The following is a 16,417-nucleotide window of genomic DNA, read 5'->3' as shown; positions in this document are numbered from 1 at the left end:
TGTGTTCTCATACAAGAGAACCATTTTTCTGGAATGCTACATTGTATTTTCTCCATTAAAGATAAAACTGTTATACCTTGCACATCGTATTTGCAGTGTTACTCCTTGTTTTGGTCTCAAACATAACGTACTTCTTGCAACAGTGCTCAATAATTCTACTGTTACAACCAGTGTTCCCTCTAAGGTGAGCGCATGAGCGATCGCCCACTATTTTCAGTGGCGTCGCTCATACGCTTACTCCTGTCGCTCACTCGAGGGCGGGCGGAGGTGAGAGGAAGCGGCGGCGGCCTGTATTTTAAAGTTGAAAGATGCAGCGGCGGCTCCTCTCAAGATCCCCGACTGCATCGGACTTCCGACGCAGGTGGGGATTCGTGAGAGGAGCCGCTGCCATGTCTTCAGTGTCGTACCAAGGGGGGGGGGGCGGTCTGCCCCAGTTGTGCACCCGCCCTAAGGCTGCAGTCGGAGAGGAAGTTCGGGCCAGCCAATCGCTGCCTGGCTGGGCGGAACTTCCTCTCCGACGGCAGAATTGACATCGGGGGATTGCTGGTCGGCCCGGTGGGAAGCAGAGAGAGCTTGGGGCAGCCGTGGCGGTGGCTTTGGGGCCTGTTTCCCCCGATGGTTGCAGTGGTGGCTTTGGGGCATGTTTCCCCCGATGGTGGCAGCAGTAGCTTTGTGGAGGGTAGGGAGAAAGAAAGGGGGCAGGCAGGGAGACAGAAAGGAAACAGAAAAAAAGAAAGGGGGCATCAAGAGAGAAAAAAGAAAAAAAAGGGCAGGGAGAGAGGAAAAAAAAATTGGGGGAGGGAATGAGATATGGAGGAGAGGAAGCATACAGGCTGAAAGAAGGGAAGAAAGATTGGATGCACAGTCAGAAGATGAAAGTGCAACCAGAGACTCATGAAATCACCAGACAAGGTAGGAAAAATGATTTTATTTTAAATTTAGTGATCAAAATGTGTCTGAATTTATATATGCTGTCTATATTTTGCACTATGGCCCCTTTTTACTAAACCGCAATAGTGTTTTTTAGCACAGGGAGCCTATGAGCGTCGAGAGCAACGCTGGGCATTTAGCGCAGTTCCCTGCACTAAAAACTGCTATTGTGGTTTAATAAAAAGGGAGGGGGGTATATTTGTCTATTTTTGTATGGTTGTTACTGAGGTGACAATGCATAGAGTCATCTGCCTTGACCTCTTTGGAAAAAACCCAGAATAGGAATGATAATTAACATTTTCTCAGCGTATAGTGTGCTTTGTGTTTTTTAATTTTATTGTTGGTAGATCATTTTGACTTGGTCATTTTAAAGTAGCTTGCATGCCCAAAAAGTTTGGGCACCCCTGAGCTAGAGCGTTGAAGCTGTGTATTTCTATTTTATCCCCCCTTTTACAAAACTGTGGAGCGTTTTTTAGTGCCAGCCGTGGTGGTTGCAGCTCTGATGCTCAGAATTCTATGAGCGTCAGAGCTGTTACCACCGTGGCTAAAATCCACACTACAGTTTTGTAAAAGGGGGAGGTGTTAGTTTGTGATGACATATTCCATACTAGGCGAAGGTGTTTTCTGTGTTCTGTGTGTTCGAAAGATAGTTTTCTGTTAGGATTGACGGTGTAGGATTGATCTGTGCTGGTCTGGCTTGTTTAGTTTTACAATGGGTGTATTGATGTACTGCTCACTGCAATATGTAAGATGCTGCCTTTTCCTAGGTACTCGTGTGTGACATGTGGCTTGTTACTAAAAATCATGTTTTTTGTACAGATGGGGGAGTGCCAAAAAATGATGGGCCCTGGGTGTTACATATGCTAGGTACGCCACTGTATGTAAAGATACCAGAAAGCTGGTAAAGCAAAAACTTTAAGTAAATTGTTATTCTTCTAAGTTTTGAGTATTTAACCCTCCCACAATCTCATGGGCACTCGTTTCAAGTTTCAAGTTTATTGAGATTTTGATTTAAACGCAATATCAAATATTTTCAATGCGTATAACAAAAATAAATTTGGGGAAATAAATAAAACCATTTGAACAATAAACATACAAACATATCCATAGATGATTAAAAATACATAAGGAGTACAAGGATAAACTACATTTGTTTAAAAATGCGTCCTCCGTGCCTGCTCATAAATTTGTGGAGTATGTAACTTGTCGCTCATGCATATTTTTTTTTGCACATACCTCATCAATCCTTAGAGGGAACATTGGTTACAACCAATACTCCTTACAAATTACTCAACCCAGATCCTCAGTGACACCACTTTGGGCTGAATAAACTTTCACTGTCCAAAGCTTTACATGTCTTGTCATCACCAGATCTTAACCCTTGTTATAGGTATAAGAATTGCCTTTAATTTATTATATATACAGTATATATATATATATGTAGCAACTTTACAACAAATACCATCCTTTTTGGTGAAAAAATATTTCCTGATATTGTTTTTAAGCTCACTTCCAGTTTCATTTCATCTAGTTCTATAGGTTCGTTATCTTTGAAAATGATTTCTTTGCTTATTAATACCTTTAAGTATTTAAACATCTGTTTATAACTAGCAAGGTTCAGATTTATATACCTAGTGCCCCCGCTGGTTAACCTTGAGCCCCTACAAAAATTCAGTTCTGGCTACGCTACTGGAGCTGCAGAACCAGAGATTGAGATGCTGCTTTCATTCCTTTTGCTGACTAATTTTCTCTCTTCTTGCTTATAGTGTTAGATTGTTCCAGGAATGAAAGAGAATTAGAGGAACTTCTCCGAGAAGCAAGCCAGGAAATGGGGCAGGACACGCTGTGACACTTTAGGTAAGAAGGGTATGGACAGGGCATGCTATGATGCTCTGTGTAAGAGGAACCCTGATATTGAAAAGCAGGGGAGAAACATGTGGAAGATCAGTGGTGGCAGGGGAGAAATCATGGCCATGGTAGGGAGAATGATGTCTATGACAGCAGTGAAGCAAGTGGTTTCATGTGCGGTGTTTGAACAGTTGTGCTGGCATTTCAGAAATTAAATTCATAGCGTACATATTGCCAAGATCTGCTTGATTTGATCATTGAGAAATCTAGGTGCCATACTAATTGCTTTCTTTATATATACTCAGACTCCCTTCATCCGAAACATAGCTCATGTCAAGTTGTTTTGGAGTCCGAATTAAATTCCCTGTTTCAAATCCATTAACATGTGGGGAAGCTCAATAGGTCTAAAGGGATTAAAGATTATGAGAAGCAAGGTATTGCTGAGTACCAGAGTAAGTCTTAAATTTAAGTCTGACTCTTATGGATAATCATGCTGGGGCATTTAACCCTTGAATTGGCAGATGATGAAAATGGATGCTTTACATAACTTGATGTTGAATGAGAGCAACATTGCCAAGTAACAGGCATTTGGAGATGCAGATCTTCCTTAAGAGCCATAGAAATACATGTTGCTTCTGAGCAACAATGCCAAATAAAGGGTTAAGCGGAAAAGATTTGGCCAAAGTTACAGGAACACATGAGAATCTGTGAGAATCTTTAGAGTTACAGTAGTCAAGTTTGGAGATGACCAGAGTGGGAAGCTTAAGCTAATTGAAGAAAAGCAAGATCTGAGTGGATCCAATGATAAGCAAAGAATTTCACAACAGCATCAATCTGAAGTTTCAGATAATTTGGAATCTAGGATTGTCCCCAGTATACAGATAATAATGGAAGGGAAGTGATATGTCTACAATTGAAGGACATAAAAGAAGAAAAGAGCTTGGGCCTAAAGAGAGTGTGGCGCAGTGGATAAAGCCTTATAAGCTTGGCTACCATACAAGACCAAATGTCCAAACTAGAACTATTGGAGAATTATCATAAGGATCTCAAGCGCTCACAGCTAAAAGCTCGATTTATTTTTCAAGCTAATAACCAAAAGGTGAGCTATCATTGGTCCCATAAATTCTCCTATTTTAAATTCTTCTTTTTTATCTACAAACTTTTTATATATAAATATATTTTTTTATAAAGTGTAATATAAATCCTATTTTGCTTCATACATGTTGCATTACAATACTTCTTCAGTATACTGGTTTTGATTAATAAATGGCACTCTCTCACTCAAGATTGTACTTAAAGAGTACTTAGCTTCATGACGACGGAAGATCTCCGTTTCGCTGATTATTTTTTATATAAGAGCTTCATCAGGAAAAACACCAGCATTACCGCTGTAAATGAAACAAAACAGCACTTAAACTCCAAATGCATAAAATATTTTACTATAAATACTAATATTAAATGCTTGCATTAAAGAAAGCTATATGGTGATCCTTCCGGTGACACTTTTAAATGTTCTACTGCTTTTCAAACGTTCCAAGGAACTCTTTATCATTTTAAAGCCCCTCCAAAGCTTTTTTTGTCCCTATTCATAGTCAGCTACTGTCAACACACTAACCTTATGTTTTTTCTACCGTTTTTATCACTTTTACATCGTCTATAGATTTATTTCAATGCTTATTTCCAAACACATAAAGCAAGGGTATATTATAATCAAAAGTTAAGCTTACTCACCATCTTTGCTTAAGTTAACCGAATAATAAAGTTAACATGCAGAAAGACTGCAAATCACAGAGGCACAAAGTGCCTGTCGGTATTTCTCGCCGTCTTCAAGAACACCTAGTTCAACTCTAGTTTTTAAAAAAGATGTGAGGGCATCTGATGTCACATCCGATTCCACCTACTTTATGGCTACACTGTGTCGTTCCAGCAAATGTGTCAATCAACATTTTTTATATATAAAATGGAAGTTTTTTAGGATATAGGTCACCAACCATAGAAATTAACAAAAGATTTTACTAAGTTTAATATTGCTTATGAAGTTTAATATTGCTTATTTTCATCTTTAAACACAGCACAAAAAGTTCTTAAATTGGCTTCTCAAAGCAGTTTTAAATATTTTTCAGTTAGCTTAAACCTAAGCCCACATCCGATCCTTACTCAAAAAAAGACCTGCCAGTTAATAGCTATATTTAAACCTTGCAGATGTAAACAATGTAGGCGGTCAATCCATCTTTGTTCAGATTGTAGCAGTTTTTTCCCCCTATCCCCTCCTCTTACAGACATCGGTATTCTGTCTATAATCATACATTTTAATTCCTCAAAAGTGTGATGATGTTCTAAACAATGAGCTACAAGTGGAGCTTCTTTTCTTTTAAGTTTTAGACAAGATTTGTGCTCTGCCATTCGTATATTAAACTGCCTGGTGGTTTTGCCAATATAAATTTTTTGGCAAGGGCATATAATTGGCAGTGGTTAAAGCTACAGCCTCAGCACCCTGGGGTTGTGGGTTCAAACCCACGCTGCTCCTTGTGACCCTGGGCAAGTCACTTAATCCCCCATTGCCCCAGGTATATTAGATAGATTGTGAGCCTGCCGGGACAGATAGGGAAAAATGCTCGAATACCTGACTAAACCCATGTAAACCGTTCTAAGCTCTCCTGGGAGAACGTTATATAAAAATTGAATAAATAAAATAAAAAATAAAAATAGAAAGCAGATACTGTATATTCATATTTGAGAGTATAATAGAGATGTAGTTTCTCAACCAGTGTTCTTCAGACTGAAGACAGGACTAATCGGAAAAAATGTCAAAGAAAGAAAGAAAAAATTTGAATGTCATCAATGTAAGTATAAAAGACTGTTAAGAGACTGAATATACTGGGAAAGAAGGACAAGTAAGGAGATTTGAAGGACTTTGCATGAAATGAAGCAACAAGTAGAGAGGGAGTGTCTAGAAGAAATCTGAAAAGAGCAATTAGTTCAGTAAGAATGAAACCAGTTCAGGACATAAGTGCAGAGATCACACAGCCACTGGACAGTGGTGTACCAAGATGGGGGCGGGGGGAAATCCGCTCCGGGTGCAGCCTTAGGGGGGTGCACAGCCGGCCAGGTCCAGAAAATTCTACCGGGCCGATCAGCCTGCCTCTCCCCGACGTCAATTCTGCCATCGGAGAGGAAGTTTGGGCCAGCCAATCGCTGCCTAGCTGGGCGGAACTTCCTCTCCGACTGTAGAATTGGCGTTTGGGAGAGGAATGCTGGTCAGCCCAACGCAGGGAAGACGCAGGGAAGGAGAGCTTGGGGCGGCAGCAGCTTTGGGGCATGTTACCTGATGGCGGTGGCAATGGCTTGGGGGAGGGCAAGGAGAAAGAAAGAAAGGGGGCAGGCAGGGAAGACAGAAGGAAAGAAGGGAAACAGAGAAAAAGAAAGGGCAGGGAGAGAGGAAGAAAAAGATGGGGGAGGGAATGAGGTCTGGAGGAGAGGAAGCATACAGGCTGAAAGAAGGGAAGAAAGATTTGATGCACAGTCAGAAGAAGAAAGTGCAACCAGAGACTCATGAAATCACCAGACAACAAGGTAGAAAAATGATTTTATTTTAAATTTAGTGATCAAAATGTGTCTGAATTTATATCTGCTGTCTATATTTTGCACTATGGCCTCCCCTTTTACTAAACCACAATAGTGTTTTTAGCGCAGGGAGCCTATGAGCGTCGAGAGCAGCGCTGGTTGTTACTGTGGTGACAGTGCATAGAGTCATCTGCCTTGACCTCTTTGAAAAAAACCTCAGAATAGGAATGATAATTAACATTTTCTCAGCGTACAGTGTGCTTTTTGGTTTTTTTTTTTAATTTTATTGTTGATAGATCATTTTGAGTTGGTCATTTTAAAAGTAGCTTGCAAGCCCAAAAAGTGTGGGCACCCCTGAGCTAGAGCGTTGAAGCTGCGTGTTTCTACCGTAAAGGTCATCTCTTACACAACTGGAAGTTGCATCAGAGACGACCTTTATGGCATCCATAAGCAACTACAACGCTCCGGCTGCTGTAAGAAGGCAGTTTAGGCATCGCCGGCCACAGGGCAGGAAGGTTTGTCGGACCGGGCCGGGGGGGGGGGAGAAAGCGTAAGGGGCAGGGAGGGAGAAAGGGAGAAAAGGTGGGGTGGAGAGGAAAACAGGGTAAAACAGAGGGGGGAGAAGGACGCTGAAAACACATGGGGAAGTCAGATAGGGGAGAAGGACGCTGAAAGCACATGGGGAAAACAGAGTGGGAAGAAGATGCTGAATGGAAATGGGGAACAGAGAGTGGGAAGAAGATGCTGCAGTAAAATGGGGAAGAGAGAGTGGGGAGAAGACGCTGAAGGGAAATGGGGAAGAGAGAGTTGGGAGAAGACACTGGCAGGGAAGAAGACAGAGATGCCAGACTATGGGAGGAGCGGAGGGAAGAAGATGGGTGCCAGATCAATTTGGAAGGAGGGAGAAAGAGAGAGGCACAGTAACAGATCAAATGGAAGATGCAGAGAGAAGAGAGACAGTGAATGGAAGGAAGAGAGTAACAAGAAGATGAGGAAAGCAGAAACCAGAGAAGACAAAGGTAGAACAAAACTTTTCTATTTATTTATTGCTTTAGGAGACATGTGTCACTGTTTCTGTGGTGTTGCATTGTATGCAGAGTCCAGCTTCTTGCTGGTTCAATTTAACCTTTGTCTATGTATTTCTATTTTATCCCCCCCTTTTACAAAACTGTGGAGCGTTTTTTAGCGTCAGCCGTGGTGGTAGCAGCTCTGATGCTCAGAATTCTATGAGCGTCAGAGCTGTTACCACCGTGGCTAAAATCCACACTACAGTTTTGTAAAAGGGGGAGGGGTTAGTTTGTGATGACATATTCCATACTAGGCGAAGGTGTTTTCTGTGTTTGAAAGACATGGTTTTCTGTTAGGATTGACGGTGTAGGATTGATCTGTACTAGTCTGGCTTGTTTAGTTTTACAATGGGTGTATTGATGTTGTACTGCTCACTGCAGTATGTAAGATGCTGCCTTTTCCTGTGACATGTGGTTTGTTACTAAAAATCATGTTTTTCGTGCAAAAAAATGATGGGCCCCGGGTGTCACATATGCTAGGTACGCCACTGGTGGAGGAGCAGCCTAATAGTTAGTGCAGTATTCTGAGAACCAGAGGAACTAAGTTTGATTCCCTCTGTAGCTCCTGTAAATCACTTAACCCTCCATTGCCCCAGGTATAAAATAAGTACCTGTATATAATTTGCAATGTACTCTGATTGTAACTACAGAATGGTGGTATATCAAATCACATTCCTTTTCCATCAATAAGGTTGACAATTGAAAAGAGAAACAGGTTAATAAGATGGATGATTTGCCCTGATTAAGAAAGGGTCTAACTTCATTGGACATAGCTATAAGAAGAGATTTAGTGCTCTTGCTTGTGCAAAAATTAGATTGTCTACAAGTAAGTTGCAAAAGCAGAAAATGGTATGGTAGCTGTGTTCACTTTTAAAGGTAATATATAAAAATCAAACAAAACATTTTGATTCCCCCCAGACAGGACTTAACAAAGACCTTGGTTTTCTATCACATTACAAACCAATCATATTTCTATATTTCTATACAGGCATGTGGTATCTCTTTGGGATAGGAGGAAATAGTGGATGCTGTGGATGGGCCATGTGGCCTAAATCTGCCATCATATTTCTGTTTCTATATAGAGAGAGGAGATAGTTGATGCTGTAGATGGGCAGTCTGGATGGGCCATTTGACCTTTATCTGCCATCATATTTCTGTTTCTATGAAATTATACTGCTTGCATGGACGCATGGTCATGGGTGTTTTTTCTAAGGGGTGTGACCTAAGGGGTAAGCCCCTTTGAAGCAGTGAGGAGCATGTAGCATGTCACTCTGCTCCGCTTTGATGGGGTAGAGAAAAAGTGGGGGAGGGAATGTTTGCCCCAGTAGTAATGAGAGGTCCTATGGATAAACATCTTTTTACTTGCCTCTATGTCAGTGGCAGATTCAACCCCACTCCCTGATACTTCCCTACACCTACCCCTCAAACTATATAAGGGAGAAGATAAACATTCTCCTGAGAATAAGGGAACAATGAACCCTCAAGAACCAGCTTTCAGATGAAAGGAACAACAGCAAATGGGATAATTAAGGTACCTATACCAGTTAAATTTTCCTATCAGTCTTTGGTGATTCTTCTATTCCTCAAGATATTATTTAAAAGATAATTTTTAAAAGATTTATTGGCTAAAACTAAAATAGATCAGACATTGCAAAATAATTTAGCTTTTGTAAGCAAATTTCAGATGAAGTATCTGCAAAATTCACTGAACAAGATGAAAGGATAATGTTGATAGAAAATAATCTTAGTAAAACTTCTCAATCTATTTTAGCCACATATGTTAAAGATAATATGATGTTTCACATGCAGATGGAAAAATGCCTCTAGGGCAGCTAACTTAAGATTTGAATTTTCCAGTTTCTCACTTTCTCGTTGCTAGGAAGTTCTTTAAAATCTATGTTAAAGATACATCAACTGCAAATTATTTTGGATGATAATGATTTTATTATTTACCTAATGATTCTAAAACAATTGCGCAAGAGAGAAAAAATAGCCAAGGAGGCGAAGAACTTCAAGCCGTTCTTTCGATATATTAAGGGGAAACAACCCGCAAAGGAAGTGGTGGATGACCATGGAATAAAGGGAGCACTAAAGGAGGACAAAGCAATTGCTGACAAACTGAACACATTTTTTTGCATCTGTATTTACCGAAGAAGATATACACAGCATACCGGAACCCATCAGGCTATATGCTGGAAATGAAGACGGAAAGCTGACAGGATTGACGGTCAGTCTAGAGGAGGTATGTAGGCAGATTGATAGTCTTAAGAGCGATAAATCCCCAGGACCGGATGGCATCCATCCGAGGGTTATCAAGGAACTGAAAGGGACTATAGCTGAACTGCTTCAACTAATAGCCAATCTGTCGATCAAATTGGGAAAGATTCCGGAAGACTGGAAGGTAGCGAATGTTACACCTATCTTCAAGAAAGGTTCGAGGGGAGATCCGGGGAACTACAGACCGGTGAGTCTGACCTCTGTACCGGGAAAGATGGTAGAGTCACTGATAAAGGACAGCATCATTGATCACCTTGACGGAAACAGGCTGATGAGGACCAGTCAGCACGATTTTAGCAAAGGCAGATCGTGTTTGATGAACTTGCTGCACTTCTTTGAGGAAGTAAACAGACAGATAGACAAGGGCGATCCAGTCGACATTGTATATCTGGATTTTCAGAAGGCGTTCGACAAGGTTCCGCATGAACGACTACTTCGGGAAATTGCAAGCCATGGAATTGAGGGTGAAATACTCACATGGATTAAAAACTGGCTGGAGCATAGGAAACAGAGAGTGGAGGTAAATGGACAATACTCAGACTGGAAGAGCGTCACTAGTGGAGTGCCGCAGGGCTCGGTACTTGGACCCGTGCTCTTTAACATCTTTATAAATGATCTGGACATAGGTACGACGAGCGAGGTGATTAAATTTGTGGATGATACGAAGTTATTCAGAGTAGTAAAGACGCAGGGAGATTGCGAAGATCTGCAATGTGACATAATCAAGCTCGAGGAATGGGCATCGACATGGCAGATGAGGTTCAACGTGGATAAGTGTAAAGTGATGCATGTCGGTAACAAAAATCTCATGCACAAATACAGGATGTCCGGGGCGGTACTTGGAGAGACCTCCCAGGAAAGGGACTTGGGAGTTCTGATTGACAAGTCGATGAAGCCGTCCATACAATGTGCGGAGGAAGCAAAAAGGGCAAACAGAATGCTAGTAATGATAAAGAAGGGGATCATGAACAGATCAAAGAAGGTTATCATGCCGCTGTACCGGGCCATGGTACGCCCTCACCTGGAGTACTGTGTCCAGCACTGGTCGCCGTACCTGAAGAAGGACATGGTACTACTCAAAAGGGTCCAGAGAAGAGCGACTAAGATGGTTAAGGGGCTGGAGGAGCTGTCGTACAGCGAAACTGGGCCTCTTCTCTCTCAAACAGAGGAGATTGAGAGGGGACATGATCAAAACATTCAAGGTACTGAAGGGGATAGACTTAGTAGATAAGGACAGGTTGTCACCCTCTCCAAGGTAGGGAGAACAAGAGGGCACTCTCTAAAGTTGAAAGGGGATAGATTCCGTACAAACGTACGGAAGTTCTTCTTCACCCAGAGAGTGGTAGAAAGCTAGAACGCCCTTCCAGAGGCTGTTATAGGGGAAAACACCCTCCAAGGATTCAAGACAAAGTTAGACAAGTTTCTGTTGAACAAGAACGTGTGCTGGTAGGGCTAGTTTCAGTTAGAGTGCTGGTCTTAGACTAGAGGGCCGCCGCGTGAGCGGACTGCTGGGCATGATGGACCATTGGTCTGACTCAGCAGTGGCAATTCTTATGTTCTTATGGATAATATTAAATCTCTAGATAGTTTAGATCTTACAAACTTTTTGGGGCCTTCATAAGATTCAGTATCCAAAAGGACAACTTCATTGGTATCATCAGAGGAAAAATAGATGTTAATAATGAAAACATATTTTCAGAAAAAGATGGTAACCTTTTATGGTCAGATGTTCCCTGATGTGGCAAGGCAGACTCAATTAAGACCTTCCTCTTGCTTAAACCTAGGGTTTTGGCAGGGGGAGGTTCTTTTTTCCTTAAATTTCCTTGTAAATGTCTAGACACATGGGGAGAAAATATTTTTGTTTTCTTGGAACCTTTTTTGCTGGAAAAGATTTCTTCTAATGTTTCCTTATAGGTTTAAATTAGATTAAGATTATTTAGATTATTGTTCTAGGTTATAGGATTTCTGTTTGGAATATATCTATGTTTATAGTTTAAACCACTCTAATGCCCCTAGATATTGGCTTGTAGGTGATGATATATTTCTGTATTATTTCTTAATCTATTTCTTTATTGTTACTTATACTGTAACTATTTAAACAATTAATTTAATAAAACTAAATTATACTGCTTTGTCACCTTATCACCCATCCATATCTCTTTGTCTCTTATTCACCCCTCCCTCTTCCTGTGAGACCTTCGTTGGAAAGCTTTTATGTTTCACTTATACCGAGGAGTGCTGGTAAGTCTTTAACTTTTCCTATTTTACCTACTTTTAGACTAATAATACTTTCATCACATCTTTCATATGTGTCTGACCTAAATTTCATAATTGTAGCCTGATTATTTGATTTATTTATTTTTTGCAGATCTTAAGTGAAATGGCACAAAACAGAGATTTTACTTCAAAAGAGTGCCAAGTGGTGATGAAATAACTTTTCCTAAACTGGAAGTTGGCCAAACAAATTTACAATGATATGCCAGATACATTAGGGGATAAGTGTCCTTCCTACTCCACTGTCAAGAACTGAGTTGCTACGTTTAGTACAAGATACTGGAGCATGGAAGGTAAAGAACTTTCTGGGAAACCAACTCAAGTGACAATTCCATAAAATGTGGAAACCATTCATTTCATGATCTGGATGATCGAAGAATATCTGCTAAAAAGTTAGCAGAGACCCTGAAGATATCCCGAGAATGAGTGAGCTATATTATTCACAAGAGTTTAGACATGAGAAAGCTCTCATCCTAAAGGGTTTCCATTGTCTCAATGCTGATCAGATGTGTGATCAAGTAGTTGCCTCAAAATCCATTTTTAACCAATTTTAGTAGGATCCTGTGGCATTTTTGAATCGTCTCATGCATGTGGATAAAAGATGTGTGTGAGTGTATATAAATATCCAGAGACAAAAGAACAATCCAAAGAATGGAGACACAGTAGTTTCTTACATCCCAAGAAGTTCAAGATACAGAAGTCATCAAGCAAGGTGTTGGTGTCTGTCTTCTGGGACAAAATATTTTGCTTGTAGATTACCTGGAAAAGGGCGCAAACATCAGGGCAAAGTTCTGTGTTGCACTTCTCAACAAAATGAAGCAGCAACTGGTCTCCAAATATTGATACAAGCTTTCAAAAGGAATCTTGTTTCTTCAAGACTGTGCTGCTCCTCACAAGGCAGCCATTATGCAGCATAAATTGGCAGATCCTTACTTTGACGTTCTGAAACACCCAAGGGAAGAAAGTTTTAAAGCATTGAGGATGCTACATTAGCTACGGACGAATGGTTTGCAGTACAACCAAGAATATTTTGTGGATGGGCTAAAGAAGTTAGAACAACGAAGTCATAAATGTGTGGAGCTCAGAGGTGAATATGTAGAGTAAATACATTTTTTCATTCCCATAGCTTGTTTTCTTTACAAAGCCAAAGACTTCGAGGGGATGCTGATATTTGTCAACATTTGCTTATTTCAGATCTGAAGAAGAAGGGTTACCTTTGAAAGCAAATTAAAAAATACATTGTTAGTACAATAAAAAGGGTCAACCTTATTTCTTGTATGTTTTGTTCTATTTCTATATATTACCTTTATCCAGAAAAGAGAGCAGTTGGGTCAAGAGTAATTTCTCAGCAAGCTTAGAAAGAAACTGAACTCTGAAAATTGACCCTAGTATATTCTTTCTGCCCACTAAGGATCATCATTACAGCAATGACCAAAAGATGTAACAGTGTCCGAAGATTAACTGATGATAAACAATATTACAGTAGTTTCAGCATTAATTTTTTAATAGTTGTCTAAATTTGTTAGCATGCAAGTCAGACATAAGATATTTTATCATATGATATGTTGCTTAGTGGTTAGAGCAGTAGACAGAGAACTAGAAAAGCATAGGTTCTCATCTGCTTCACCACTAACATTCTAACTCTGTGCAATTCACATCACACTCCATGTGTCAAATCTTAGATTATAAACCTTATTGAGCAGGAATATACCTATTGTATCTGTATATAATTCCTCCTTGAACTCCAATTTGGAAAGGTGAATAATCTAAATTCAGTATGGCTAGATGTTTTTAAAATAAAGCCATATATGAGACCAGCCTTGAAAAGTAATAAGGGGTTCAACATAGCCAACAGGCTTGGTGATAATGTCCCTCTAATAGACTTAAGTCAAACTTGTTCCTAGTTCACTGTTTTACTTTGAGCTCCATTTTATATATAACACAAAGGTCAGAATTGAGGCATACAAATTGCAACATGCTTAGTTCTGGTGGTATTTTAGAGATGGATCTGCCAACAGTCTTTTCTATAACTGCAGAATATTCATATAGTTGTTGGCCCACTTGTTGAAAATATGAATAACATGAACCTGATAATATCCAAATGGAGATTTCAGCACCTAAATGTAAAAGAGGCACTTCTTCCAGGTGTAGCTGAATGAAAGACAAAAACAACTGAGAGTTGGCACAGTGATAAAGATTTTTTATGATCTGCTGATTAGACAGTACTTTATTTCGTGGATGAACATTTCATGAATTTTAGATGAATTGGGTAGACTGGAGGGCTTCACTTGTATTGTTGTGGTGTGTATGCAGTGTATGTAGTATACAGTATGCAAATACAGAAAAACCGTAAATAACTTTTTCATATATTATTTGCTGTTTTCTATTAAAAAACCATCGTGAATATGGTGAAACCACGAATAACATAGTGGGAGGCCTGGCCTGTTCCTGAAGGTGAGGCAAAACAAGGTAAAGAAAGTGCTGGGAATCAGTGATTTTCTCTGTAAACACTTGGAATTGCCGATTTCTCTATGCAAGGTGATGTAATTTGGGGGGAGGAGCCAGCAAGCTAAAAACCGTGAATAATTGAAACCGCGAATGCTGAAACTGCGAATAAGGAGGGAGAAGCGTAATATTATTTAATAGAAAAAAATTTTAAGTTATGATTCTGCAATAAAGATGATTAAATAAAAAAAACAAATATTTATAAAACATATTACTGGTTTGGATGTATCTAATATCTAATAATCTAATATTTGTGAGTCGCACAAACCTAGGCATGGCATGGTGCTCCATCATGCGGAAAATGATTGGTATATCATTTTGTACTGAATTTATGCATAATCTTTAGGGATATCCTGAAGACCCAACTGGCTTGGGGGTCCCCCATGACAGGGTTAAGAACCACTGCTCTAGTGAAAAGTTCTGGGTAACATGAGCACCGGATCACAAGCAAGACAGATCGAAAAGGACACAAAAGGGAAGGAAATGCAAGAAAGGAACAGGCCGCAAACTCAAGTGTATGTACACGAACGCAAGAAGCCTTAGAAATAAGATGGGTGAATTAGAAGCAGTGGCACAAAAAGATATCGTTGACATCACAAAAACATGGTGGACTGAGGAAAACGTTTGGGATACTGTACTACCGGGATACAAACACAGAGACAGAGTGGCTCAAAAAGGTGGGGACATTGCCATATAAGCCAAAGAGGGAATTTAATCTACTGGAGAGAACATGCCACAACCGACGGATAAGTTAGTGTCTCTATGGGTCAAAATTCCGGGAACAAATAGCCTGGAAATGAAGATCAGCATCTACTACTGACCCCCAGGGCAGTCCGATGAAATGGACGGAGAAATGACGGACAAGATTAAATGCAACTGCCAGGGAGGGAATGCAGTTATCATGGGTAACTTCAACTATCAGGGAATAGACTGGAACCTAGGAACCTCCGGCTGCGTTAGGGAGACCAAGTTCTTGGACACTGTAGGCGATTACTTCCTGGAACAACTTGTCAAGGAAAATACTAGAGGAAATGCAATTCTGGACTTAATTCTAAATGGCCTGCGAGGACCGGCACAAGATGTAGAAGTAGAAGGGACGCTGGGAAACAGCAATCACAATATCATCTGCTTTGATCTGGACACAGGGGAGAAACATCGGTCCAAAACGACAGCCACGGCACTGAACTTCCGAAAAGGGAATTACGAAGGTAGGGAAGAAAATTAAGAAGAGGATAAGCACTGTAAAAACACTAGAGCAAGCTTGATCACTTTTTAAGGACACAGTCATCGAGGCACAAAATCTATATATACCGCGTATCAACAAGGGATCAAAGAGGAAAAAGAATAAAGAACCAAAGTAGCTCACTGTAGAGGTGAAGGAAGCGATCAGAGACAAGAAAACTTTGTTTAAGGAATGGAAAAGGTCAAAAACGGATGAAAACTTGAACAAGCACAAACAGCATCAACGCAGGTGCGATAAAAGAGGACAAAAGAGACTACAAGGAAAAAATAGCCAAGGAGGCGAAGAACTTCAAGCCGCTCTTTCAATATATTAAGGGGAAACAACCAGCGAAGGAAGAAGTGGGACCGTTGGATGACCATGGAATAAAGGGAGCGCTAAAGAAAGACAAAGCAATCGCTGACAAACTGAACACATTTTTTGCATCTGTATTTACCGAAGATGTACACAGCATACCAGAACCCATCAGGCTATATGCTGGAAACGAAGACAGAAAGCTGACAGGATTGACGGTCAGTCTAGAGGAGGTGTGTAGGCAGATTGATAGGCTTAAGAGTAATAAATCTCCGAGACCGGATGGCATCCATCCGAGGGTCATCAAGGAACTGAAAAGGACCATAGCTGAACTGCTTCAACTAATAGCCAATCTGTCGCTTAAATCAGAAAAGATTCCTGAAGACTGGAAGGTGGCGAATGTTACACCGATCTTCAA

At 40.4% G+C, this 16,417-nt stretch overlaps 1 protein-coding gene across 3 annotated transcripts in view; it reads left to right on the top strand.

Annotated features, from left to right (window-relative positions):
• Positions 1-16,417, top strand: part of PPP1R37 (protein phosphatase 1 regulatory subunit 37) — a 712,503-nt gene that overhangs the window by 665,128 nt on the left and 30,958 nt on the right. For 2 of the 3 annotated variants that reach the window (XM_033954028.1, XM_033954027.1), the window contains exon 12: positions 2,697-2,787. In XM_033954028.1, the coding sequence (XP_033809919.1) occupies positions 2,697-2,779 (83 nt within the window). In that variant the 3' untranslated portion in view covers positions 2,780-2,787. Of the gene's footprint in view, positions 1-2,696; positions 2,788-11,880; positions 11,928-12,054; positions 13,048-16,417 lie in introns of all 3 variants that reach the window. The other variant, XR_004540288.1, reaches the window with a different exon arrangement.

This window comes from Geotrypetes seraphini, chromosome 8 (genome assembly GCF_902459505.1).
Source record: "Geotrypetes seraphini chromosome 8, aGeoSer1.1, whole genome shotgun sequence".
Classification (NCBI taxonomy): domain Eukaryota; kingdom Metazoa; phylum Chordata; class Amphibia; order Gymnophiona; family Dermophiidae; genus Geotrypetes; species Geotrypetes seraphini.
The sequence above is the reverse complement of the archived record's forward strand: the minus strand, read 5'-3'. Positions and strand labels throughout refer to the sequence as shown.